The sequence below is a fragment of the Pezoporus wallicus genome, unplaced genomic scaffold (genome assembly GCF_028554395.1).
Source record: "Pezoporus wallicus isolate ANWC-B61680 ecotype Strahan unplaced genomic scaffold, APGP_CSIRO_Pwel_v1 contig_3858, whole genome shotgun sequence".
NCBI lineage: Eukaryota > Metazoa > Chordata > Aves > Psittaciformes > Psittacidae > Pezoporus > Pezoporus wallicus.
Window position 1 is genome coordinate 1,878,125 of NW_026638754.1, and position 27,126 is coordinate 1,905,250.

Consider the following 27,126-nt stretch of genomic DNA (forward strand, 5'->3'; position numbering starts at 1 on the left):
AGGCTGTGTCTTAAGCCCTGGGACTGAGACCACTGGACTCTGCCAGGAATATGAGGTAAGAGCTTGTTCATTAGTGATGACAGGTAGGTTTTCTGAGGGAATCTAATTGCAAAAGTAACTGTGTAGGTGCAATTGCTTTTCTTACTTAATGTCCTGTTAATACTGCTGTAGAAGGTAGGTGTCCTTCAGAGCTCCATGGCCATGGTGATGAATGTCCTTTCCTCTTCAGAGTTCAGCGGGTACTCAGACAGAGTCCAGTGTGTGGATGTGAAAGATTTAGACAGAGGCAGAGATACTGTTTTCTGCAAATACTTTCTGTCATGTGCAGTGTATTCTCTAAGAGAAATCCTGTTCTTTGCAGCCAGCAAACCATGGTCTCAGCAGGGCAGCAAATGCTATAGCTTTCGAGTATCAGACATGGTCCATGATTCTGCCCATGTTGCCTCTGTTAAGCCAGTTTTAGAAAACAATGCATTTGTAACTGTCTTTAACCTTTTAATAGAGTTGAGAGAAAACATTTAATACAGGTCAGACAATTGTATGTTTTGATTACCACTTGTTTTTTTACAAAATTCTTCAATCCCAGGTTGACATTATCCTGTTACATTTTATTCTGACCTGCTCACAGCGGTGTTTAGCAGCCGATTCCTGACGGCTTTCTGTAGGTAAAAGTTCATGGCAACATGACTGAAAGTCTGTTCGGTCATGAATTTGTGGTTTGAACCTATGCTGTGTGTGGCTTTGAATAATTCCATATGAAAAATAGCAGCGTAACTTTTACTATTTCGCATACATCTTATTCCAACTTGTTTTAGTAGAAAGAACTTAAAAAAAACATGTCAGTGAGCAAAGCAGAAGTAATAATTCAACTAAAGGAAAGAAGAAATGTAGCAATTTAGTGGAAATCTATTTGCAGTAGCATTTCCTATTTTTTCCAGTAGCTGCACACAGTAAGATACATTTAGTCAATAAATTTTTTTATTACCTACAAGATCCCTAAGTACAGTAGAGAGATTGATCTGCTTTTACATTATATGGCAGTAGCACTTTTGTACCAAAGTGTAATGCAGGAAGCATAGAAGCAAGGAATAATTCCTAGTTGGGACTGAAGTTGCCTACCTAGACTTGTGGAGTAGCTCTGTGGCCTGGCATTTATGAAAGTTTAATTTACAAAACCTTAACATTTTAACCTGTCACTTCAGACCTGACATCTACCCTGCTGCATCACTGACAATACACTTACCTTTATTTATCAGTGCTAAGGGGAAAAAGTAGGAGGAATGAACTAGTTTGTTAGAAGTTAGAAGGCATTTAGCTTCATTTTCTGTGAATGTATGATGTACTTTTAAGAAGCAACCGGGAATTACAGTATAGGAGACCTTTTCTCTCCTCATCCAGGAAGAGAACTTTCCTTAGGAGAACAGGCCAGTTGGGATTAATGAGAATTTGCTTGAGGAAGGCGATTGAGTTTTAGGCCTGTATTATCTCCTGGTAAGTATTAAACTTATTTGAAGACCTCTAAGGTCTGTCATGCTTGTAATAAAGATAACGTAATCTAAGCATTCGTTTCAGTAGCTGAGCAACCACGTGCCACTGGAATACGGTGTACCTTTCAGAGATATCTCCAGTTTCTGATTAGTGCTATTGCAAAGAGTCAGTCTTTGTCCAAGTTCTTGGTACTGCATTTCTTTATTATTGCTGAGATGCAAAATGAAGAGCTGTGGGCACTTGCTAATAGAAAACCGTTGGGTTTTATTCTGTTACTGTTCTGAATGATATTTCCTGTGAATGGATTGAAATACTATGGAAATGATGACCAAGAACATTTGTTTTAAAATATATTAGGCTGCATTCTTTGCCATGGACTTAAAAATAAATTGTCTACAGAGGAAGAAATATTGGGCATGTTCCAGTTTCACAACAAAAAGCAGAGGTGGGGTCAGATACTCTGCTTGGGATGAAAAGTGCAGAGAGGTTGCGTAAAAGGCATTTCATGGAGAGCAAAGAAGTCCAGATGCATAAGGGAACTTTCTCCATATTTCTGGAGATGGTGCAACTGTCCCTATATAATCAGAAAAGGAGTCGGTAGATAAAGGTGGCGAGAACTGTATCACCAGATTAATTCTACTTTTATTTCAACCTCTTTTTTTAATGTTGCTCTTTTGAGTCTTAGTTATTTTGTGTACTGAGGGCATGATACAGAGAATGGAGTTAGTCTGAGGGTGGAAGGCCGTAATCGTGGATGCCCCATCCCTGGCAGTGCTCAAGGCCAGGCTGGACGGAGCTTTGAGAAACCTGGTTTAGTGAAAAGTGTCCCTGCCTGTGGCAGGGGAGTTAGAACCAGAGGATCTTTAAGGTCTCTTCCAGCCCAAGCCATTTTATGAGTCTGTGTTTCTATGAGTTTGATATGTTCCATGTCAAGTGTAACATAGGAAGACAACTCTCTGAGTGTTGCTAGAAGTACAGCTTCTAGCTTTTGAACACCATCCTTCAGCCTCTGATTTTAATCCTAGACCTTCATAGTTTGTATGATTTAAATAGGTGTGAATGCACAGATCTCTCTGGCCTCTGCAGCATTCACTTGATTATCAGTGATAAGAGACTTGGCTAACAAATGAAACTGTTATGGGTCAGTGGTACAGGTGAGCTACTGGACTGGTTAATGTCTCCAAAACAAAGTTGTTCTGAATTCTTTCCACATCATCATGCATCTAAATCCTACTTTCAAAAGTGACGTGACTTTCTAAGAAATAAAATGGTACCTGAATAAGGAAGTGCCTAATTAAACGTTGAAAAAGGCACGTTTTCTAAGTTTCTAAGAGCTTCAGTGGTGCAGCTGAACCAATATTTAAATTCACATCTCTGCCCTGCCGGGCTCCAGGTCAGCTGAGTTGGCCAGAGCAGGGTTTTGTGGGGGAAGAAGCTTGGATCAGAAGCCTGACTTGCAGTAATCCAAGGTGAAAAAAGTAGGTTGAACTGGTGATCAAATAGGGTCGACTCTCCGGTCAGTCTTACCCCAAGCCAGTGCTCTGACCAAGGGGCTCTGAGGGGTCCTCCCTGTTCCTCCTGGCCTGCAGGCCTGTCTGGGCTTCCCTGGCAAAGGGGTGTTGAAATTAATGTGCTCCCATGAAATACAGTCATACAGCTGGAAAGGCTACCAGCAGAAAATTTCCTCCTTGCTCTTCTAAGGAAACAGTGAATAGGAGACTACTGAGAGATATTTATTCGGATTAGTCTTATAAACCTGTCATAGCGTAATTTATGCTTTCCTCTCTGTGCAGGCTGCAGCTTTCCTGCTGTAAGGATTGTGAGAAAGCATCCAGTGGTCCTGGACCGAAAGAATAACAGGGTGGCTGTGAAATCCTGTTCTCATACAAATACTGGGAAAGATTACTTGAAAAATGTGTAGGAATAAAAATAACAGTGACCATTACAGATAAGAAGAAAAGCCTAATATTTAGGAAGACATAAGGTCTGCCACATGTTAGGGAAACTGAAAAAAAAGAACCCTGAAAACAATATTTGCAATTACTAGTTTGTTCTTTTTATTAAAACAGTGAAGCTTTCAGGGATGTCTGCATGGCCATCTTCATGTGCTCTTCCCACTGACAGACCTGTGAGATTTCAAAGGTGAAAAAGCACTTCAAATTCTTCTTCATTCTTTCTGTTTCTCTTCATTTCTTTCTTTTTTTTTTTTTTTTTCCTTTTGGCCATATACATAAGGTTCAGACACTTGTTTTTGTCTCTAAGCTTGGGGGTTTCTGACCTTTTTCAGCTTTCCCTTGAATTTAAAAGGTAAGGTCAAGCTTGGTTGCTTAATCATAAGGCTTTTAAGGTTTATTAAGAACTAGTTTTAAGGTTTATTAAGAACTAGTCTGCCTTCTTCACTTGAGTTCATGTCACTGTGCTTGGCCATGTGGTCAACATGTATAAAACCTTCCACGCTGCAGCGCAGCCAGAAGAGCATTGCCCCTCATCACGTCAGCCACTTCTCAGAGTCTGCTCATGGCTGAGGTTGGATGTTTTTTCTTCTGTCTGCTGGAATCCCGGGGATGTTACAATGCAATATTGTTCCTGGCACAGAGCGATGAATGTGATACTTACTGTGGGAAAATTCCTCTGACAGCCGGGCTGGGTTGGAGGAGGTTTGTTATTGGTGCTCTCTTTGGTCACAGGATGTGGCTCAGGCAGCTGTGACCACACGGAGAGGGATGGACTACGTTCCTTGCCATATTAGTCCGTTAACCGTCTCCCACCTCCTGCCATTCCCACGCTGTGCTCGCACCTGAGTCTGTCCTGGCTCTGTCTCCTCTGCAGTGTGTTTTGATTGCCAGGTCTCTGGCTTTTCACTGAAGCCTGGTCCTTGAAGCACAGCTTTCTATTGCAGCCTTATAAAGATTTTAGATAAAATGGTGATGCAAATGCAAGTAGGTTCCTGTAGCAATGAAAGCCTTGGCTGACCTGGGAAATGGCGCCAGTCTGTCGCATGGATTGCTGCCACACAGCAATCCAGAGGTATTTAGCTGGGGTTCCTCACCGGTTGCTGGAAAGTGCTCTGTGTTGCACTGCTGTGATGACACCAGACAGTCTCTTCGTAGTGCTATCATTAGCCCATATTTCTCAGACAAGGCTTTTGCTGTCTCTTGAGTCCTGTGGAGGTGGGTTTTGATAAGAACAACTCAGGGTTGGTTTTTTTAGCTCCCTGCTAAAGCAAAATCAGGGATTTGGAAAATCTGGGGTATGCAAATCCCAGAGCAGTGGCAGTGGGCTCTGAGACATGCGAAGAGGCTCATGATGGGAATAGTGTTTTTAAGGGGGTAAAGTGAATGATGATGGTTAATGGGAATCTCTGGACCACGGCAGGATGGGCGCTTGTCTGCTAGCTCCTCGTGTCAGAAGGTGGCTGTGTCTGGACTAGAAATGAGTGAGGAACAGTAGCACAAGAGGGGAGACTTCTGTAAGCCATGTCTGTGTAAAGGGAAAAGTGCGTGGCACACTGAGAGCTAATACACTGCAGAAACACATCTGAGTGCTGTGTAGAGAGCACAGATACAAAATCTGACAACCCAGCTCCTTCTGGCAGGGTCTGAAAGCATTTTAGTAGAAATTGTATTTTATATTATATAAAAATATATATTACATAAAAATATATAATATGAATGTATTTTATAACATATATATTATAAAATTCTTATATTTTTAATATAATTTTAATAGAAACTGTATTCCCAACAGCTCCCAACTGGAGCTGTTAGGAATCTATTACTGAGGGTTGGGGTCTGAGAGTAGGGGAGGCACTGGAATGCTCACTGCACTCTGCTGAAAACATTTTCTAATCAGTTGTGCAGGTTGTAGAAAGAGGGTTTCAGAGTTCTGAGAGGGAAGTAGACAGAAATGGTTTCTCTTTCGAGTGTAGGGGCAATTAGGTGAGACTTTGAAAGGGCCAAAGCCTTCCTAAGGTCCTGGTGACAGCTTGGACTATTTATTGCAACTGTAGGCAGTAAGTAAATAAATAGATAGATAGATAAAGGCCAAAAGGAGTTAGAATGGGTGAAAGATGCCTGGTGATCTCTCCTACTTCAGTGGGAATTTGGAGTCTGCACTAGATCCACATTTGTGGGAATGTGCTTCATTTCCCTGAACTACCTTGTGCCTTGGGACCAACTCTTGTCATTTGGGGTGCAGTATACTCTTTTCGCATTTAAGCAGCACCTTTAAATCTAGAGAAACTTACATTTCTTTTCAAACGCTATTCAGAAATGACTTCAACCGTCACTGAAATGAGAAAGGATGTTTTGTATTTCCCAAAAGAACTGTACTGTTTTGAAAAGAATAGCTTGTATGTGCAGTCTGTTGATGTCTGAAGTCTATTTTACCCAAAGGCAGAGTTCTGTCTGTTTGGAGAGCAGTGTGTTAGATCTGCTGGTGTGGTATCTAGGGGTACAAAGGTGACCAAAGGCTGTATTTTTTGTGAGCTTGGCCGTGACCACAGCATTTGCTGCAGTAATAGCATCCCAGGTAACAGGAACTTTCTGATCCCACGGAGCAGTAAAGAAGGCAGAGATGGCTGTGAGTCAGTGGTGACTGTGCTCCGCTGAACAGCTTTTTGGAGGGCAGTTGGTTTCACTGTGTGCTCTTCCCTATGTTATGCTCAGCCAGGTCCATTCCCTGCTTCCTCACATGCTTCTCCACATGCCGCTCAGGAAAGCAAGTACCAAAGGTGGGTTTAATCATGCCACAGTATTGCTAGAAGTGTACATTTACCTGATAGTGAAAGAAAAGCAAACAGCTGGGTTTTCAATATTCAGCCTGAGCTAAAGTGATGCATTTTAAGAGGATGAAAAGTTCTGATCACTGCCAACAGTATAGTAAGTCATCTGTCAACTGAAAGAAAAAACCCGAAGACCTGATTAAGATCATGTTTTTCTCTTGAGGTCAGTGATATTTCAAATCAAGGACATTCATAAACTGTTTTTCAATTTTTTCACAAGTGCAAGTAAGTATATCGGTTGTCTGATTATTTTCAAGAAACAGTAAGAAGCATTGTAACTTTTAAGAAAATCCAAACCATGATATGTTTCTGAACTACCTTCTAGCCCACTTATAGTGCAATACCCCGAAGTATTATGGAAAGTATCATGGAAAAGTCCTTGATTTGGGAAATCAAAGGCTCTCGTGTTCTTACTTTATCTGCAGAAGCTTCAGAACTGCCTGACACAATCTGTTTTGTTGGGCTTGATGACATGGAAATGTTCAGTCATGTCGTTACAGCATGTTTTTTTTCCCTGCAGTTGAAAGAGTTACTTCTGTACTGTTAGGTCTGCAGAAGTATACCTTACCCGTAATGTGTTGTACCAATTTCAGTCAAACACACAATTATCAAGAAGAAAAGTACTGAAGCCTGAAAGTCTGTTTTTACCAGTATATAAAGAGATGTAAGGGTCAAGATCAGGGAAGTTGCCATAAAGGACTGTGTTCATCCAGTGCATTGTTTCCAGTGATGTTTGCTATGAAGAAAGACACAACAGTCTGTGTCATTTATTTCAGAATACAGTTTCTTGAGATCTTTCATTGAAAAAGATGAAACTGTTTGCACATGATGTATTCTTCATGCTGTTTGATTGATATTTAAAGGGCCCACGAGCTACTGCTCTGGCATGCCTGCAGGGATCCCACAGCACAGCTGTGGTGATGCGGAGCCTTAATCAACAAAACTCAAGAGGCGAGTCGCTGCTTGGGCTTGAAGTTGTTTTGACCAACCACCAAACCATCTTCTGCAAAGGAGAAGTGGTGTCAAACACTAGTTGCTTGTAGTGTAAACAGGGCCAGAGGCTGAAGTGGGCAAATGACACTAACAACAAACAGTGCTAGGCAGAGCCTGTAGCCATCTGAGGGCTGATGGGTTTCATGAAGCCAGGAGGTGATCTGCTTACCATACCATGAAGGCTGAGCAGAATTGTATGCGTGGGCTCTACTGCTAGCTGAAGCTCTTCAGTCTAGTTTGACAACTGATTAGGTGGTACTAAGTAAACAAATCAGTTATACTGAAAGGGCCAGAAACCCTTCCATTTGGAGAGAAGAGTGTGTTTCCGTGTTAAATTTGTTAGGAGGAGGAATGTCTCTGATGGCAGGGGAGATTTGCTCTTTGATGAAGTGTATCTGCAAACACTGTGCTTAGCATGATCTTCCTGCCTGGGCTGATGAAGCTGATGGTAAACCATCTGTGTGCCATCTAGTACTGGGCACAAGCCCTTGAATCCTTCATGACATTGAAGGCAGAGAAGTAGCGCAGTGCTTCCAAACATGGAGAAAACACTGGTATGGTGGAGTTTTACACAGCTGCAGGGAGCCAAAGGGTGTCTCTCGCAGCTGAACACGTGCTGATCCAGGTGACTTGATCATTCTGAAGTCTGGGACATGTTCTGGGCCATCTTGTACCCATAACAAAGGTCACAGTTCAAGATAGGTTTGGAGTGCTTTTCCTCCCTTGAAGTATGGGGCCCTTGATCTCAACATCTCCTTCCGTTTTCCTGTGCTTCCCCTAAAACTCCCAGACACACAGGAGTCACTTCTTATACACATATGTAGATGTCTATATCTGAGCCTCTCAAGACTTTCCTGGGATGAGCATTGTGGAGATTGGGAGCTGCAACCTCCATGTCTCTATCCTCTCCTCATGCTGCTAGAATGCAGCAGCTCTGCAGGTACTGCACATCTCTCCAGGCAAGAGGCCAGAAAGCAGGATAGCAGCACCCTGGTCCAGGGCAGTGTGGTCTGCTCAGATGGAGATCCACAACTGGTATCAAGCTCTGAGAAACTTTAATAGTGTTAATGTCTGATTATTTGATTGCCACTAAATGGCTAATGACACTTAACTGTCATGCCCACCTGGAGTCACGGTTCTATCACGGTGTTCGTACATTGACCACTACTGGGCAGAAGGCGTAAGCTGTAGTTACTGAGGCTTCTTTGTGTTTTGGCAGCATGGTGGTTTCCTGTGAGAGGGACCCTGTGAACTAGTAAGTACCTTGAGCTCCTAATAAAGGTCGCTGTGCATCCTTAGATGAGTTCCCACATGGCGCAGGAACTTGGGATTCTGCATTTTTCCTTTGTGACTGGTGCCTGGTGAGAAGGACATCGCGGCAGTTGACTCTGCAATGAGCAGGGCAGATGCCATCACCTTTTCCAGTCTTATTTTCCTCTGTGTGCATAAGCCTTCTATTACCATGACTAAATGGTAAAACATTTTCTCTAGTGCTTTGTTTAGGGGAGCATTTGCAAGTTTAAGAGCCTACTTCTCCTAAAAGCCAGTGGTACTTAAGTGCTTTAGTGGTGGCTTCCTCTTCACGGTACATTTGTTCCCCAGGCCCTAATCCACATAAGTCTTCCTTTTAGTTTGGAGAATGTTGCATTTACAGGATGGATTTTACTTTTCTGGTGTTGGGTGTTCAACAAATGAGACTGCTGTACCCAGGCTTGCTGCCTGGAACCTGCACCCTGAGCCCCATCAATGGACTGCAGCGGCCTAACACCAGTCAAGCTGCAGGTTCATGAGGCTATCTTGCTTGGATTGTTTCATTGACTCTTAGAAGTTGTTCTTTCTCAAGAAAAGCTATTATAATCAAGTTATCCAAACAGTTACTGATTTTGGGGTTAATCTTTTTTATTCCAAGAGAGGAATTTTACATCTCTAGTCTGTGAGGCTGGCACCGCATGGAAGCTGAGTGGGTAGCCATGGAAAGAGGGGTTGGGATACCACCAACATGCTGCATCTTGGGCAAATCAAAATCCTTAAATGACTACAGGTTTGTCCAGTGGAACTAGTGAAACCGTTTCCTGCAGGCTTGGTTTCACCACTGACTCCACAGTGGTGGTATATTTATGGCTGCAGTGTCAGCTCATCCACTGTTATGCCCACGAGTGTCCACATAGGAAAATAAAACTCAGATTGATTTCCCATGGTTATGTTATGGATTATTTTATGTCTTCTAGGGAGTGTGCTCAACACAGCACTCACTCATCCAGCAGCAACCTTCATAAGTTATCTCTTCCCTACCTAACTCCTTGCTGTCAACATAGAACATGGGATAAATATGTTTCTCCTGTCCCTTCACTAAGTTGGATTGAAATGGCTGACAGGTTTCAGAGTTTCTAAGCAGGGACAGAGAGAGCATGCTCCTGTGAACAGTTTGGACACCTTTGTACCTTATTTTGTGGGTATTCTCTCGTAGGGTCCGAAGTCCTTCCTAATTTTTCCCATATGTAAGATGAAATAATTGCTATTTATAATGTCAAATTTAATTTTCTTATTGTGTTTACTTGGATTGAGAAGTAATTTAAATTTGATCTTCCTCTCTCAACAATCAAACTTGCTCTGAATCATGAAGTCTTGGCATTAGATCAGATGTTATTAATGCAGATCATAATGCAGTGTTGACAATATTTACTACTATTCTAAGTCTCTCTGACTTATGCATGTTGGTATTTGTGTTTTTTCTGAGGCACACATGTTCCCTCTGATTACAGTTTGCATGGGGTTTATTCTGAGCCAGTCTTAATCCTAATTTGTGGTCCCTCAAAGTTGCATAAGAAATGATGATATTTCTGTTTGTAATCTGTTCTTTAATTTGTTTTCCACCTCTGTTCACTCTGACACTTGAGGCTTTCATGTGTACGTTGTGTGCAGTCCTGTGGCATAGATCCTTGGAAATGACCCTCAGAATACAAAAAAAAAACCCCAAACCAGAATATTTCAGGTATTTCCCTTAATGTAGAAAATCCACTTTTTGCCTTCTTCTGTATTTAATTATTTTAAAGAGGTATTTAAATAGCTGGTTACTTTAGTGTACTTAATTTAACCACAGTGCTGATTTGGTTACTTCAGTTCTCCTTGGATCATACTGAAAGGTTGTGTGTTCTGCCGGGATACTTTTCAGATACAGTAGAAGCACCATTTCATCACATAGTAGCCGGCATTTGGGACAAAAACTGCCCTCAGAATTTCACAAAGCCATTACACATGCTCTGTTGAGCGCTGGAGCTTGATGTTAAAAAAATAACACATTTGATTTGGATTTGATACATTATTTGCACACAGTGAGTAGATTGCCTCAGTATGTTGGTAACTGCCTTATGTATTTGTGGATAAATGGTTTCATGTAAAAAACAAAACCAACCAAACTGAAAACCAAACCAACAGAATGGAAATAAATCAGAGGTGAATCATGATCCTAATCTTTTGACAGTCCTGTACAGAAAGGGAGCTATACTCTGCCACTTATAAAATAATGCTGCTTTATTTTCCAGTCTCACACTGAATATTGGAAGGGAAGTAATTGTTGAAAATGGAAGATTTATTCTGTATCCTCTGTTGTACAGAATGGGAATACCTTTCTGTTCTGTTGTTCCCTGTTTCTGGACCCTGGATATTCAAATAGAGTGCAGGGGCTACTGCCAGGAAAGAAACAGATACTGTATTGCTTATATCTCAAGGTTATGTCGCCTACAGAAGTTTCTGGTTCCTGTGAGAAGGCAGGAGCCCAAGATTTGGGGTTTCTTGAAGATCATGATTCTAAAGGGGAGCAAGTACCCAGCCCTCTGAAAAGAGCCAGGTTCCCTCCTAGAATCCACAGTCTCAGCCGTGTCCCAGAATTAAGCGCTTAAGCTGGGCTAATCCTTTCTTATTTTCTTTCTTGAGCACAATATTCTTTTCCTACAGCTTTCTGTGTGTAATGCTCTACCATTTCATAACTGCTGGATCTTCATGTCCTTTAGATGTGGCCCAGATGGGTGGGTGGGCTGGGAGAGGCAGAACACACAGAACTTTCTCTATTAATTTCTGAGCATATCCTCAGAGCTGCCTCTCGCTGCCGTTAGTGAATGGTTGCAGTAATCATCTACAGAACAGTGCTGAAGCTAAGATCTTTGTTAAAATTGAAGTCAAAAGGCATTGCAGTAATACAGTAATTGGCTGTTATGGTTCATCATATGTCTTTTTAAAAAGCAATCTGTCTTTTCAACTTTATCTCTGGGATAAGGACCAACACAGACAGAAAAATATTTTGTGTGGCAAAATTAAATACTTATTCTTCAGTCTGTCTTGTAACTTGTGTGTGTGTATGCATACATACGTTTAATCAAAAAAATCAGTTGTTGGGCATTAGTTGTCAAAAAATGCTGTAGAAAAAGGATTTTTACATGAAATGGGGTTGCATAAATGCAATATGGATTGCACAGAAATATTTTAAAAATCAGCACAAAAGCAATTAATAATAAAAAGGAAAAACCATTCCTGCAGTACATAGCTCAGTCTGGTATAAAATCTTTTTTTCTATGTTGAACAGGACAAAGACCTTGACTTTTTTCCTACCAGCAGTCTCCTTCCTTTCTGTGCCAATGCAACAAGGGAACAGAAAGTTGCAGAGGGGGAATGTGGGTGGAAAACCTTAAACAAAAGCTGATAAGAGCAGGCTATGAGGAGAACACTGGGGACTTCCAGACAGTTCAGATGTGCAGGGATATTTCCCACTGTCTGGCTAGCCAGTCCCCTTGCCTCCCTGGGCTGCTCTTCTCCTCGCTGCCCAGCCTGGATCCTGGTGGGAACATGCTGGTGTTTGCACAAATTAAGCATTTCAGACATTTCCTTCCAGTGGGACATGCCTTAATTGGCTCTGCTTGGTTCTGAATGCTGTGTAATCCAAGCCAGTGGTCCCCACAGGACCCCTACCCCACTGCCCACTTTTCTGCCAGGAAGCACTCGTCAGGACTGTCCTCTCTTCTGGCCAGCCACATTCCCTCTTCCCATGGCCATGGCTCCAAAGGTGCCGTTTCTGAGACACTGGCTTCATTTGGTGAGGGAGGTATCAATAAATTACCCTGCAGATGGGTAATCATTCTTTGTCGGGGACTCAGCATCATAACATCAGCACAGGCTGTTCAGTTTGGTCATTTGGGGGGTTTGCCCATACCTTAAGTATAGGGTCCCATATTTGAAGCTGAAGTTGTACCAGCATTGTAGGTTCTCCCTGGTGTAATCAGGATGCCAACCTTTTTCACCAGAGATGTTTGTTAAAGTCAGCACAGTTGAGCAAAACAAGGCCAGGGAAAGTGTAAAGCCAAGGAGCTGTAGCTCAGTGATGTGTGTTGCTGTTTGGCTTCATTTTTCTCTAGGGGCAGTGTTTTGTTGGTGTCGGTCAATTACTGGTGTTGCCAGAGCTGACAAAACCTATAGAAGCATGACTGGGGCTCTCGCTGGGTTTTTGGAAAACAGCTAACGTTCCCAGAGGCAAAATAAATTCCTTCTGGGGGTTGCTGAACGGTGTGGACTAAGTGCACAGTTGGTCAGAGATTTCCAGCAGCACCTTAAATGCATTACATTTTTCAATGACTTAAAAAACTTCCCATTTTCAGACATTAAAAACTTACAGAACAGGGAACTCGGAAAGTCAAGTCAAGTTTAAGTAACATAATAAAAATCCTTTCCCATCTTTGAGGATAATTGAGATTATCCCCTGCCTTCCCTCTAGAGACTTGAAGGTGTGGGATCTGTTCCCTTGCCTGGGAGGAGACAGGTGAGATGTCCCCTTTTGTGGTTTGCTGCTCAGGGCAGCAGGCCAGGAGAACCTCACAGGAGGAATGGATTCATTTCCCCTTTCTAGAGTTTCCCCTGTGGAAAAGGAGGTTAAGCTCAAAATGAAATGTTTCTCTAGTGACAAGAGAGAATAAAGACTTCTGGTCTAGTGAATCAGCATAAGGCATACCTACAAATCTACCTGTGTTGGTAGCTCAAATTTCATGCTTGCACTCTTTTTCTTGAGACAAATTACTCTAAAGGAGAAATTTACATCTGTATAAAATGTAACATTCCATTATCCGACTTTTTTATTAAAACCCAAACTATGCTTCAGGGTTTAGACACATATATCCTTATAAAACAATGTAAGATATGTATATTATTTTTCTGCAGTGATAAACTGAGGAGTAAAGAGTATCTGCTCTAAGAATGGTGATCGTTGAGGAGCACATGCCTTTCTCTGGAAAATGTGAATGTATAGGAGAGAGCTTTGAATGAATATGTATTATTTGCTGCTTTAAATATTTTATGCTGGCTTGCGGAGAAATGTATGGAAGTTACATTGTAAATTAATCTCACACTTGAACTATGTCTTATGCACATCATAAGCAAATCACAGCAATGCTAACACTTGCAGAAGATGTCATTTGACATTCTCTGTGCACTAATTTACATAAATTTGGAATTCTGCTAACCAGCTAGCAACCTAAAAGGTTATGGTCTTACAAGAGCAGTGGATCAGAAACAGATTTTAACACTTCCTCTAAGGCATTTCACAGAGTGCTTTCGATAGGCTTGAAAGAATTGCAGAAAAAGTCTTTCAGTGGCTTGTCAAGAGTCACCTTCCCTGCAAGGCAAAGCAGTGACCTGGCAAGCCTAATGCTAACGAAATAGATTATTATGAAATCTTTCCACAGATACTGCATGGTTGTTTTGGCTTTTCAGCTGCCTATGTGCGTCAGAGTGCTGAGAACTTGGCAGAGAGCCTGGGCTCTGTGACACCTTCAAGCATGTCATTGGAAAGCCCTGAGGTTTCGCATCTTCCTCGGAAATAATGCTGTGGGAAGTCCAGATCTACCCATCTGAGCAAAATTTACTCTTCAGCCATTGCATAAGTGCACTCGGGCTTCTGTTCCAGAGATTTGTGTTTAAAGATGCTGGGGGACTTGCCAGTACATAATAGACACGTTTCTTTTGTGAACTTGCCTTGGCTGCTGGGAAGCCAAGCCAGAACACTTGTGTTGCTCCATGCAGTACAGCTTCTTGTCAAGTTGTTTTGACTAAAGGAGATTTTAGCAGCTTCAGATAGTCAAAATAACTAGTTTAGTTCTGGGAACAGCAAAACTATGGTCCTTGTCAGAGGATTTGCGCCACTCTTATTGTAGCATTATGGCCAAAAGTAATTTGGATGTACCTTCCTGGTGCTGAGCATCCATGCACATGACTGCAAATATTCACTATACAATTGAACAGCCAGGCCATTAATTCAGGTTCTTAAAAACAAATCTGAGGACATCTGGTTAGTCACTGCCTAAGGGTTGATTTAAGTCACCATGCACTGGTGTCCTGTCTGCTGATGGAGAGAATAAAAGTTGCCTATTAGACCGTGAGGTGTGAGGTGAGGTGTTTCATCCCAGGGTATGGCCTCTCCTGTGGCTTTGTTCCAGAGATGAAATACAGGTAAATGCTCCCAAAAGCCTGCTGGTCCTAAGTATTCTTAGGGTGTGTGCAGAACACAAAGAGACTGTTCAGTGTGTGGTTGGAAAGCAGGGAAATAATTGAAGAGCATTTTGCACGAACAGAGGTTACCAGGAGAACAGCTTGATGTGCCTAGCAGGTGCCCCCCACCAGGACAGGAAGGACAAGATCAGTTTCTACAGTTTCTTGATGGCTATCCTTCCTCCCAGCACTTGTGGGCCAGGGTTGTTGAGGGTCCATACATGCCATTTCTGGACAGGCATATTGTAGGAGCTTGGGACTATGTTTCCCATCCCCAGGATCGGGGGATTACTGTGGCAATGGACCACTGTGACTCTGACCTGTACATTGCTTCCCAGTCTGCTATTAGGGCAGTGGTGGCCCTAGCCAGCCTGCTCAGTTCCCTGATGATTTAAGCACAGTGAGATCCTCAGGTGGCAGGTTGCTCATTTTTCCAGCCTGCTGCTCGTGGTGGCTTTATATATTCCACAAACAGCACAAAGGTCCTTAGCACACAGAGCAGCAGGAGCATTTGGGAACAGTTAACCCACAAAAGCTCAGAAATAGAAGTGGTGGTTGTTTTTCTTTAAGTGCTTCACATAATGGACTTGCATCGTTTCTCCTCCTCCACCAGCAGCACATTTCAGTCTTTGCCATCTCGAGAACTGCATATACTTGTTCGGTGATGCTTATCAAAAACACTCTTGGTTTTTCCCCCTCTGGGCAGCTATTCCTATGGATGGCCCCCAGTGTCTGGTAGCTTCTGACCATCAGCTAACTTACTGCTTGGCTGCTCTTGCCAGCACAAGACAGGCAAATTCCTTTTGTCTGCACGACAACTGGAAGGAGCCAGCTTGGGGGTTTGTTTCTGTGTTTGAACATTTTTAAATGACTGAGTGTCAGAAAAAATAAGCTTAATGCACTTAAAAATGCATTCACAGAGGCTAAGAAACACTGGATCTGGATGGTTTAGAAGAATAAAGAAGAAATAAGGAAACTATTCCTTTGGTTGCTAGGATTCCTTTTTATCACTGAGATCAGTGTGGTTTGGTTTTTTTTATTTTTATTTAGATGTATGGCTTATCTATTATGGTTAGAGCATTGCTGCAGTGTATTGTATTCTGATAATAGAGTTAAGTAAATGAGACAGTTGGTTAGCACTTTGATGTGAAAAATAGGTCTGAAGAATAGAAGGGGACAGATTTTATTTTTTCTTTGAAGAAAAAAATCATGAAAAGAGTTAGTGATAGAAATCATGGTTATTCTTTATTGAAGATGCAAAAGTAGCATTTACTGGGACATTTGTCCTCAAAATTTATTCTGTTTGCATGGAAACACTTTGCATCTCATGCAGCTGAGGAAAGGAGTGTGAATCCAAGGCAGATATTTTCCTGCTAGTGTTACAGCCCCGGGTGGGGACTTTAACATCACGCAGGGAAATACATGTCTGGCTCTTTGTCTTCTGCTTTTTGTGACAAAGGAATTCCCATTTGAATTGCTGTGCTCTGTTCAAGCCCCCTCCAAGCCTCTGGGTTAGCAGCAGTCAGTCTTTGCAGTGTCCTGACGTCATCCAGTGTATGCATAAGCTCTGCTATTGTCTTACCGAGAGCAGGGGCTGGGGATTGCAGTATCTGGTGGCTGCTACCTATTTATGCCGGCCGGTATCACGGAAAGGACGCTGGCCTGCCTGTATCTCTTGGATTTAAAACAGAAGCTTCTGCCTTTTGCTTCCTGAAGAAGGACCTTTGCTGCGGTTGCAAGGAAAAGCCGCTGCTGCTGCTGCGGTGTGGAGCAGAGGAGGGAAGAGGAGGAGAGCGGAGAATCTGGCAGCTTGGATAGCCTGGACTGCATTGTCTGGCTTCATGACCCCTGCTGTGTAGCAGTCTCATCCCTACTCTCATACACTCCCTCTGTCTTCCACTCTTTTTTCTTCTTTCCTCTTTAAAATAGCAGCATCTGGGGCCAGCCATGTTTGGCACTGAATCTTCATGTAAGTAAATGCATCCTACTTACATCCTTTTTCTGTTGAGAATAGGGCTTGTTTTAGTCTTGCTGTACCCTCCGTATTTGCATTCCCTTTGCTGTAGGTCACTGGCTAAATACTGCGATCCTCGCCTGTTTACCAGGGGATGAAAGATGCCAGAGGGGAAGCATCTACCTCCCAACTGTGGGTGCATCCTTGATGCCAGCAGCAGAGCACTCAGCGCTGCTGAATTCAGGCCACTGAAAGATGGGGGGAAAAAGGCAGTTTTGCTTGAATGTGTGATCTGTCAATGATCGGGAGTTGCAGACACTCTGATGACTGCACTACTTGGGTGATATGTTTGGGGACTGGGAATGCTGCAGCCTTAGATGGGTGAGAGCTGGGGGAGAGTGATTTAGTCAGCAGGAAAAGAATATCTGTGTCATTTGCTTCATTTTTGTTCCAAGGAAAAAGGCGGCTTGTCTTGGATCCCTCCTGTAACTGGAGAATCCAAAATTAAATTAGGTGGAATTCTAAATATGATAAAATTTCAAAATAATAGGATCATTTATTTGTTTCTTCCTGATCTTTTGCACTGGAAAATCTCAACTGAGGCAGTCTGCTATATAATAGCAGTGCAGACGCATGTCACTGAAAGCCAGACAGGTTAGCTTCAACAGGAGCAGCAATTACCTACCTGGCAAATCTGGCCATGGAGGAAGGCTGAGGGTTTGTGTATAAATAATGTTGCTGGTGACAGTGTGGCTGTATGGAGACCAGTCTGATCCAGTGATTGTCGGGTGACAAAAACAGAGAACAGTTGCTTTACACTGTGTTTTGTGCACAAATAGTACTGCATGTTGTTGAAAAGTGTCTCATTTGAATATGAAGCAGTGGCATTTTTATAGTGTTCTAATGTGCAGCATGTTGTAATGACTCCGTGTTGTTAGGCTGGGACCCGTTCTGTGGCTTGGCTCTTCCTGGGAAGTGGTAAGAGCATTGGGATACCTCATAATCGTGTCCTCCTGGCTGTCAAAGCCCCATGCTCCCAAAGGGTTAATCATTCCTATTACCTGGCTCTGTCAACTCTCCCCTCCTCTGCCACAACACTGGTCAAGGTCAGACAGCATAAACACAAAATTTGTCTTTAAGTTTCTTTTGTTTAGGGACACTTGTTCTATGCATGCTTGTAAACATGCTTGCAGCTCTGGGTCTGTGCAGTGTGAGCCGAGATGCCGAACGTTGCAGCTGCATCTGTTCATACCCTGCCAGATCTGTGAGCCCCATGTGCATCCATGGAGTCTGCCTCTGCAAAATGTATATTGACTTGCTGCGAGATAGCATCAGGGGTGTACCTGCCCTCCTGCAGAGAGTGCCTATTGCATACTTGGAAAGCAAAATTACTCAGTCTTGTTAAGCTATCCAGCCTTGTATTCCTTCTCTTGTTTTATGAGGTGCATTAATAAACAGCTTGCTTGTCAAATCAAGCTTTTGGCTAAGGTCACCAGTTGTACCACCAGCAGCTGTGGCTGCTTTTGTTTCCGTGGCTCCCACAAGGCAGAAAAGGGCAACAGGACCTTTTGTAGCAGCCAATACCGGTTTCCCAGAAGGGTCTAGCAGCATGATTTGCCTTTAAACAAGGGGTTAAATGCAACATGGTTTGTTGCCATTGATCCAAGCAGAGGCTGTGGCCAGTCCCTGCCTGCCTTCCCCAGCCAGAGGAAGGGAAAGGCAGTGTGATGGCCTTGCCTTTGTGCAGTCCTTTTCCCCTGCATCTCTGCTTGGGCCTGGATCTTGTTATACCAAAGGGCTCCCTGGGACGCGGGTTCAGGTCCTTCGGGCCAGGCTGGGTGTGCTGTTGCTTGCTGTCGTGGGATTTGGCACAGGACAGGAGAGTGGGGTGATGCTGGGCAGCCCCCCCCCGCCAGTAACCAGCCCTGCCCACACCACTGCTGGGGAGCTGCAGGTTTGCTCTCAAAGAAGGAAAACGGCATCAAAATGAATGTGCTCAGAATGCAGTCTCAGATGGTGGTTTTTGGCCTTCCGTCTCCTCTTGTCTCCTTCGTATTTCCAAGCTGTAAAATGACAGCAATGTGACTAGTTAGTCTTTCTGTCCAGCTAGAACATAAAATAAACAAAACAAAATAAGTCAATGAGATTCAGCATCATCTGGTCCTTGAAACACAACAGTAGCCATTTCTGCTGCTGCCCAATGAAATGAGCAAATTGCATTTTTCTTAATCCTCCTGTTTACAATTAGTATTTAGGCTTTTATTTTTCTCTTCTTTGATTAAAAACCCAAGAAAAATGGTCAGAAGCAAATCCTGGTTTAGAACCTTCATTCTGTCACTCAGTATCAAAATATTTTAACAAGTTAACTCCTATTCAGCATTCCTGTTTTTTCATCTTGCTTTTAACAGCAGTTAGAAGGGCAGTAAAAGATAGTCCAAGGGCTATTGTAGAAACAGAGGCATCTGCTTATCGCCTCCTGGATGCAAGGAAAGACAAACAGAAGGTGAGGCTGGCCTGTGAAGAGGGATAAGGCAGCAGGCGATCCACAAACAGCTGCTAACGCTGAGCAAAGACAAGAGTATGCAAAGCAAAACCCCCAAGAAGTGTCTGTGGGAAGGGCTGTGCTGTGCAGGGCAGTTGCTCTATGGACATTCCCAGTATTTTTTATCAGGCACGTGTGCTTACCTACTTGCAGACCCGCTGCCGGGGGGGCAGCTTGCATGGGGGGGCAGCTCTCCATCCTGTGCCACCTCTTCTGCTGACCTGACAGGTTTATCTGCTCACTGTAATTGTTTTAGATGCTGTACGGGGTGAGTAGAACTTGGTTTGATAAAACCTTGGGTTGAGAATGAAGTCTTCTTGAAGGTGAGATGATGATGAGCTGGGCCCCAAGAGAAGGACACCCTCAGTTCAGGGAGAAGAGATAACCCCAAGCCTAGGAAAAATAACCAGCAAAATCCCTTGTCTAACTCATAGTAGTGGCAGTTGCAAGCTGACAGGAGAGACAGTACAGGCACAGATTAAACTGAAATGCAGGAGCAGCCATGGTTGTTGGGGCTCATGAATGCTGGGGGTGGTCAGGGCAGCATGGCTTCACCAAATCAGTCTCTGTAATGGGAAGGAATTGGGCAGGATGTGGTTCAGAATCTGTAAAGTGAGCAAAGAGCCATTTCATGCATGTGTGAGAACATACACTAAGTGTTCTTCAGGTACCTCAGAGTATCTCAGTAGGGAGCTGCGAGGAGGGAATTGCACACACATGTACACCACTCGCCCCAACACTCTTGAAAGGACCCAAATACCTGCTGTCAGTGTCTGAGGTGATGTTCTCAGTACTGCTGCATTCGTTCATGCCAGAGTGTTTTAACCTAGCAGCGACACTAAAGTGTGAGAGTTATAGGGAGGTTGCCTGGGAGGTACTCTTCCATCCGGGGCTGTTCAGGGAGGTGTTTGTGGTGGTCCCTGTCTGTCAGATCAGCAGCTGTGCTTGGGCAGGGAGAGACTGGACCAAAGGAGAGCGGACCAAAGGGTAGGAGAAATGCAAAACCAAAGGGCAGGCGAAGCTTTCCCCCATCGCAAGGCTGATACTGGAAGGCTGCTCTCCATGAGGAGCTGGGGAGTGCTGTGGAGGAGGGGAGACCTTGCTTACTTCAGTGTGCCAGAAAAGCTGCTGTGCTTGCCCTAGGCTCACTGTACTGTCTTCTGCTCTGTAAGTTCAGAAAATGCTGTTTGTGGGCACTTTTTCTCCCCCAGATTCTCTTCAAGCCAGAATGCAGTAAATGGGCAAGGTTGCACTAAGATAATTGATTTTGTGGCATCAGAAAAGTAATACAAACCCCTGCAAAACAGCAGCAGCCAACAGTGGAGAAATGAGAGATCTTATCAGATATTAAGAAAAAGGATGATCTGATAGGCATCATTGCTGCTGTCCTGGGCTGGTATACCTGCCTTCTCCTTCCTCTGGCACCAGTGGGAGAGCCAACCAAAACCTGACCACTTCTACAGGTAGTCAGTTTTGAGCTCATTGGCTCCCCAGTCTGATTCATGGGGTGACTAAATGGGCAGTGGCACAAGGGTGGGACATGGCCATTGAAAGTCTGGTGAGATGTCAGCCTTGGCAACCGTGGGCTCCACTGAACCAGCAGATGACCAAAATGCTCCTATTTTTTTGAGTATAAATAGCCCACTGTTGTCCTGAATTTCCAAGATGAGTAATCGTAGTAAGTATGGGTACCTGGCATCAGATGACTGCCACAATTTCACAATGATGTTATGCTGGTTTCTCAGGCAACTGTACGTCAAAGGGAGGTTACAGGAACATACCAGAAGCTGTAACTGTAAACTAATGTATTTGGCTGCTGAGGTTCCTGCAGTTCCATTGTCCTTTGACCAGTTTAATTGACAGGACCAGAAACAAGGATAAATCTTTATGCCCAAGGACAACTTATTAGAGTCCCTCTGGGCCATGTGACCCAGATAGGAAGTGCAGTACATGCAGTGAGGACTGTGTCATACTGTTTGAGCTGGTGTAGAAGCAGTAGTTTCATGTAATTTGAGGGTGATTAGCAGGTATGCCCAGCAATAAAAACCCACTTCTTTGCAGTCTCTTTTTTCTGAGTTAGATCCCTGAAGCACCAGGAAAAGGTCTGTAATGTGCTACAAAAAGAGCATGTGGGATTCAGAGAGATAGAGTATTGCAGATTTCAAGATTAATGGATGTCTTTCCTGTTTGGTGAAAATACTGAGGTAGTAACATCACCACTTAGACTATTTCACAGTGACCATTGAGAGATGACAGAATCTTAGAAATGCCATTATGTTCCCTATTGTAAAGGATAGGATGTTGAGGCTTTATATTCGGGAAATAAGCTCTACAACTACAGAGAAAAACACTTGCTACCCAGAATCTGGTGTAGCTCAGTGGAAAATTGGCTGGCTTTGCTGTCTGTGATCAAGGTGAAGCTTATACTGAGAGATTGACTTAAGATGCTCAGAAACTGAGAGTGTAAGTAAACCCGTATTTTAGCTAGACCAAGAAATGTGCCATTGCCCTCCAGCATTAGATGAAAAGTATTTTAGGAGTTCCTATGGCTCTCCATGGATTTAATTTGGAAATGGCATCTTGAGGTTTAAATGTTTTGATCAGTACATGGAAAGTAGAAGGGACATCCTTGTGAAACTATGAGGCAGTAATACAAAACCAAAAACTGGTATGTCTGACCTCTTTTTGAGAAATACAGTGGCTAGGAAGCTCTTTCCTTGGTGCAGTGGGACAAAAGATGATGAAGTGACCCTCAAAGCATGCTAGATAGTGTTTCAGTCAAAGCAAGAACCTAAGTTGAAAACAATACAAAGTTGGTGAGCTTTTCAGAGGAAGTATATGGCTATAGTGGGGACTTCCCTCTTGTAAAGGTTTGACTGAACAGAGAGGAAAAAGTGATGGGAATGAACTCTGGAAGAACATTCCAGAAGTGAGGCCTTGCACTCAAAAGGCCTGTAGTCCTTGAAGCAGTGAGGTGGTTTTGAAGATGGCAATGGAAAGATAATCCATCTCCCTTGGCCTCTCACGTTTAACATGTCACTCATTAGCCCAGTGATTTTGCAATCTACAGTGATGATACGATTTCATGTATGTCATCACTCCAGCAAATGCCAACTTGCATTTTAGTGCTGAGTCTTGGAAAGCTGTCTTGTATTTAGATTTCCTGCTGTATTCACCTTAGTGTGGAAGTACCTGTCTTATGGTGCATCAAGGAGTTTTGAGAGGATATGGGCTTGGAGTTGATGTGGTCGTGCAAGGGCAGCAAAAGGAAAATGTACTTAATTACATATTACAAAAGTTCCTGGATGGGAGAAGAAAAAGGAGATCAGACATGTTTCACTTCATGTCTTTGCTGCATTTTTTAATAGTAGTAAGGAATTGTGTGATGAAGACATAACTAGAAAGCAGATTTGAGGGGAAGGGCATAAGCTGCTCCTCCACGGGGCTCAGAAGATGGCAACTGACTCCACTTACAAGATCTCTGCTACGAGAAAAGGAAAAACTGCTGTAAGACGATAGCATCCCAAGCAGAACCTGAACTGCATATATCACTGACTTATCGATGTTTAACATGAGTCACACTGACTCTGAACTGACTTAGCACAAGGAAAATACTGCTGGTCACGAATATAAAAAAAGAAAAGAAAAGAGATGCATTGTAATTAGCAGTACTGAAAGATGCTAAAAAGGTGTATTTAACATTCACAAAAAGAGCTGAACGTGGAAAATATTAGCACCACTAACCTTTTTTCCTGTCAGCTGCATTCATTACCAGTATTAGTAAGGTGTCTAGGACTGTCGCAGTGGCAGTAAATTGTGCTGCTGTATTTGCATAGTGGTAATAACCAGTCACTCAAACCATCCATCTGCTGAAAAAATACTCTCAAGCTTCTATTTAGATTATCAAAGAGAATACAGTAAATCAGAAATGTCAAATTAGCTGGTAAAGAAACATGTCAAGTTGTGTGGAGATTGCATGGTGTGCTTTGTCATCCACAAGGGCATGAGCCCAAACAAGTCCAGCTAAAAAGCCCTGGAAATTTTATAGGCAGTGAGTAGAGGCAGAATTCTTCTAGAGGGTTAAGTAAGCTGGGGAAAGTATTCCTGTAACTCAGCAATGTACATCTGCCCGGCTGTTCTCTGTGTCCTCTGCTGCTTGCATGGTCCATAGTGATAACTCCAGATAAGCTGTTATTATTATGTGCAGAGCGAAGAGGGTGATAATCAGGCTGCCTGAGCAGATGGATGGAGAAAAGCTCTGAATGGTGGAAATGAGCAGCCAAATAAAAAGCAGCAAGATCTGAGCTGTAACTTCATGTTCAAGAGTGGAAATTCCTCCAGGAAATGGCCTAATGTGTGAACACTGAACATGAGTATACAGTGTCCTTTGTTACAGACAAGGGGCTCTGTGGCAGTACAGGCGGGAGCAGATTTCTCTACCAGTGCAGACATGTTACTGATGTCTTTCTGAGGCTTCAGCTGGGATGTTGTGATAGCACGAGGAGATGGCGGTGGGATGAAGGATTTCTCAAGTGTGTTAAATAAGACATACTACATCATCTTTAGTGTCATTTACAGCTGCCACAAACTCATGGGACTACATGGTGTTGCCCCAGCCCATAGGGATACAACAGCTGCAGTGACCAAGAGATTATGTTGCCTACCCAGGATAAAGCACTGATGGTCTGTCACTGCAGAGTAGGGTCCGATAAAGAAAGGGCATTCACATGGGACTTTACCAGTGTTATCTTCATAGGTCTAAGTATTTCTGTGCCTGGGTCTTTCACTATACTAGGATACACCTCCACACTGTGGAAGGTGGCACTGCTGTGGGCATTGTGTGTCACAGCCTGCAGTGACCGTCTGGATGCAGATAGACATTAGCTTGTGCTAACAGACCAAGCAGATAGATATTAGCTCTGGGGCATTGCATGTATGCTAATGACTTGGAGTCTCTGCGGGTCTTGGCTGCATGTCAGACAGGAATGAAGCCGTAGATTTAAAACAAATGCCCTGTACTGCAGAAGTTCAGTGAACAGCGTGCCTGGCATTTATTTAGGTTCTGTCTTGTTTGTGTGTCTGTAGTGACATTCAATCAATTCTTTCATAAATAAAGTATAGGTGAATATTCACACAGAATTACGCAGGAAGACAAGAAGAAAAAGCTCATGTTTGGACTTGCCATCCTTAATAGCATCCCCTTAAACGCAGAGGCTTCCTTGAGGAAACAAAGCAACTCTCTGATCTGGAGCGTTAGCACAGCCACCCTCGCTGTAGAGCCAGGCGCTGCGGGAGCAGCTGCTGCCTGCAGCTTGGCAGTAAATGCACGGCATTGGCATTTTCAGTTGTTCTCCTTTCCTTCACTGATCTGTATGTACTCCGGATCTGTTCTGGTTTACAGTGGGGAGAAAGAGGTGACTTGATGTCACTGAGCAATCTAACTATGGTCAGAGGAGTTCAAAAAACATCCCAGTTTTTATATGTATGTACTGTATGTATATATATTTCTTAACATATTTTTAATCTTTGTTTTTACTTTGACAGCTGTTGTGAGTTAAAACTGTAACTGCCCTCTTCTTACTAGGGCTGTAAAACAGACTGGTTGACCAACATTAAAGCAGCTTTTTTCCTAGTGAAGGAAGAGCCTGAAGGTGCCTCCCCAAATATCGTGTCATTGCTGATGTGAAGCTGTGGTCTTACTGCTTCTCTCCAGGGTGTTCAGTACCATGGCAGTTAGTAACACTGGTTCCTGTGTGCAGGGAGCCCAGAAATTTACATATATCTGGAAATCTGACTGCGCTCTGATCTCCAGAAGCATTGCAGACATGCTCACTGAAGGGGGGTGGAGGTATGTCACAGGCATCACAGGCAAGCCTGCATTGCAGCTGACTCATGTGCTGCCTAATGTACAGGTAAGGAGGATTATGCTGCCAAGTTGGCTTTCAGAAGCTGGAATTTCATCTCTGAAAATCAGCTGCTGGAGGTTACTGATAGCTTTGTTACTGGTTTTGTTTTTTAATTGGCTAAAATCAGGCTGCTAGTCCTGTTTTTGTTTCAAAAGTTTAGTCTGGAAATAACCTTTCAAAGGGAAAGATGCGCAACTATTAAATCCTGAACTTGAATCATAGTGGTTGGGGTGTGCTTGTGCTTTCTAGCATCCAGACACACAGACTTTGCCTCATTAAATAATTTTGAAGAAGAAAATGAGAGTGAACAAATAATAGCAAAAGTTGTTGTTTGATATGGACGTCTAATGAAGTCTAACAAAAATAAACTTATGAACAACAGTCTGAGACATTATACTATAAAAGAGTTGGTGAACAAGATACTCATGATAGGACAAGAAATATTTTGGAACGTTTTAAAAAATCACATTGTTTCCCAACATTTCATTTGCTTTTATTCTTGGCAAGAAGAACGGAGGGCTAGCTACGCGCTAAAGTAGAGCTAACGTCCCTTTTACTGTAGAAAGTTGCTTTCTTATGGGCCTTATACATGAGCCCACGGTAAAATATGGCCTTCATGGAGCCCAGTTTCATCTGATTACTTCTGTGCAATGATTTCACACCAGCTACAGCAGGATGGTGATGTCCGATAATAAGTTAACAACAGCAGCTGACTTAAGGTACAAGTCAAGTTTGAGTATTGGCCATTTGCAGCTGGTCACCTTTTCTTTGGGAACAGCATGTAAGGGTGGTTTTGAGCAATAAGAGACTTGTCCTAAATAGGTGTTGAAAACCTTTTTGCTCGATTTGTAAAAGCTTGGGCTAATTGATGAGTTTTTTCTGTGCTTACTATTCTCAGAAATAGTAGGTGATCTGTTATAAGGTTTGCTTATACGTACCCTTCCTTAGGCTTAAATGAAAGTGTGATATTTTTTTAACACAGTTAATTAAGATGGGACAAAAAAACCTTCACAGATTCTCAATTAGGATTGAGTTAACAAAATGTAGGTTTAAGGTTAACTGAAATAAACTTCTTAGCTGAAATAAAAATGTCCATGAACTATACTGTGTCAAAATGTGGGTGCAGGCAGGTCTGAGTGCTTTAAAGCAATACTCATGTAAAAATGGCAACATGGTTTGTTGTTTTTAATGTCTTTTGTAACAATTCACTCTCAGTTTCTTAACAAGCACAAATGGCCTTTGATAAAGGGTTTAAATTTCACATCTGCCAAAGATGAACTATGGGTCATCTATTCATGGCATAGCATGAATAATTTTGTTTTCTTTCTTCTTGCTGCCACTGGTGATGTTTCTGCAAAGCTAACACTAGATATTTGGAGCATGCCAAGAAAATGGATGCTAGGTAGTGTCAATCGCTCAACCAGTAGATAAGGCCATGCTTCCCCAAGATGCTTCCTAGTGGAACAACCTAGAGATACTTCTATTGATCCATAGTGGCAGAGCATCAACAATTCTGAGAGCATGAGGTGAGAACCTTCTTAAATTTATGAGGGTGTCAGCTGTCATAGTTCAGTACATAAACCATTGTGCAAGGTGGTATGAAAGTTAGTCTTTCCACCACACAGCCTACTGTTTGTGTTCTGGATCTAAATACTAAACTTGAGCTGGTTTTAAAACTTGAGATTATGACAAGAACAGGAATTGAGCACATAATATATTTTACAAGCTGTTGATCTGTGGTGACTGAAATAAGTTGAGGAAGAAGAACAGCTGGAAACCTGAAGGAAGAGGTCAGACCATCTTACTCTTGAGCAACAAGAAAACCGAGGAGGTGTAATGAGCTAGAAGAGACAAGGAAGTCTGCAACATGGAAGATCCTGGAATAGTAAATTCTTGAATTGTGGGGGATTTGGAAAGCACGAGAGCTAAAACC

General features: G+C 42.9%; 1 protein-coding gene across 3 annotated transcripts in view; it reads left to right on the plus strand.

Annotated features, from left to right (window-relative positions):
- Positions 1 to 27,126, plus strand: part of ST7 (suppression of tumorigenicity 7) — a 149,498-nt gene that overhangs the window by 20,735 nt on the left and 101,637 nt on the right. Inside the window, exon 1 of one of the 3 annotated variants that reach the window (XM_057412158.1) lies at positions 16,141 to 16,760. The exons of the other annotated variants lie outside the window; for them this stretch is intronic. Coding sequence (XP_057268141.1) covers positions 16,739 to 16,760 — 22 coding nt within the window. The 5' untranslated portion in view covers positions 16,141 to 16,738. Of the gene's footprint in view, positions 1 to 16,140; positions 16,761 to 27,126 lie in introns of those variants that run through there. 3 annotated transcript variants of the gene reach the window in all.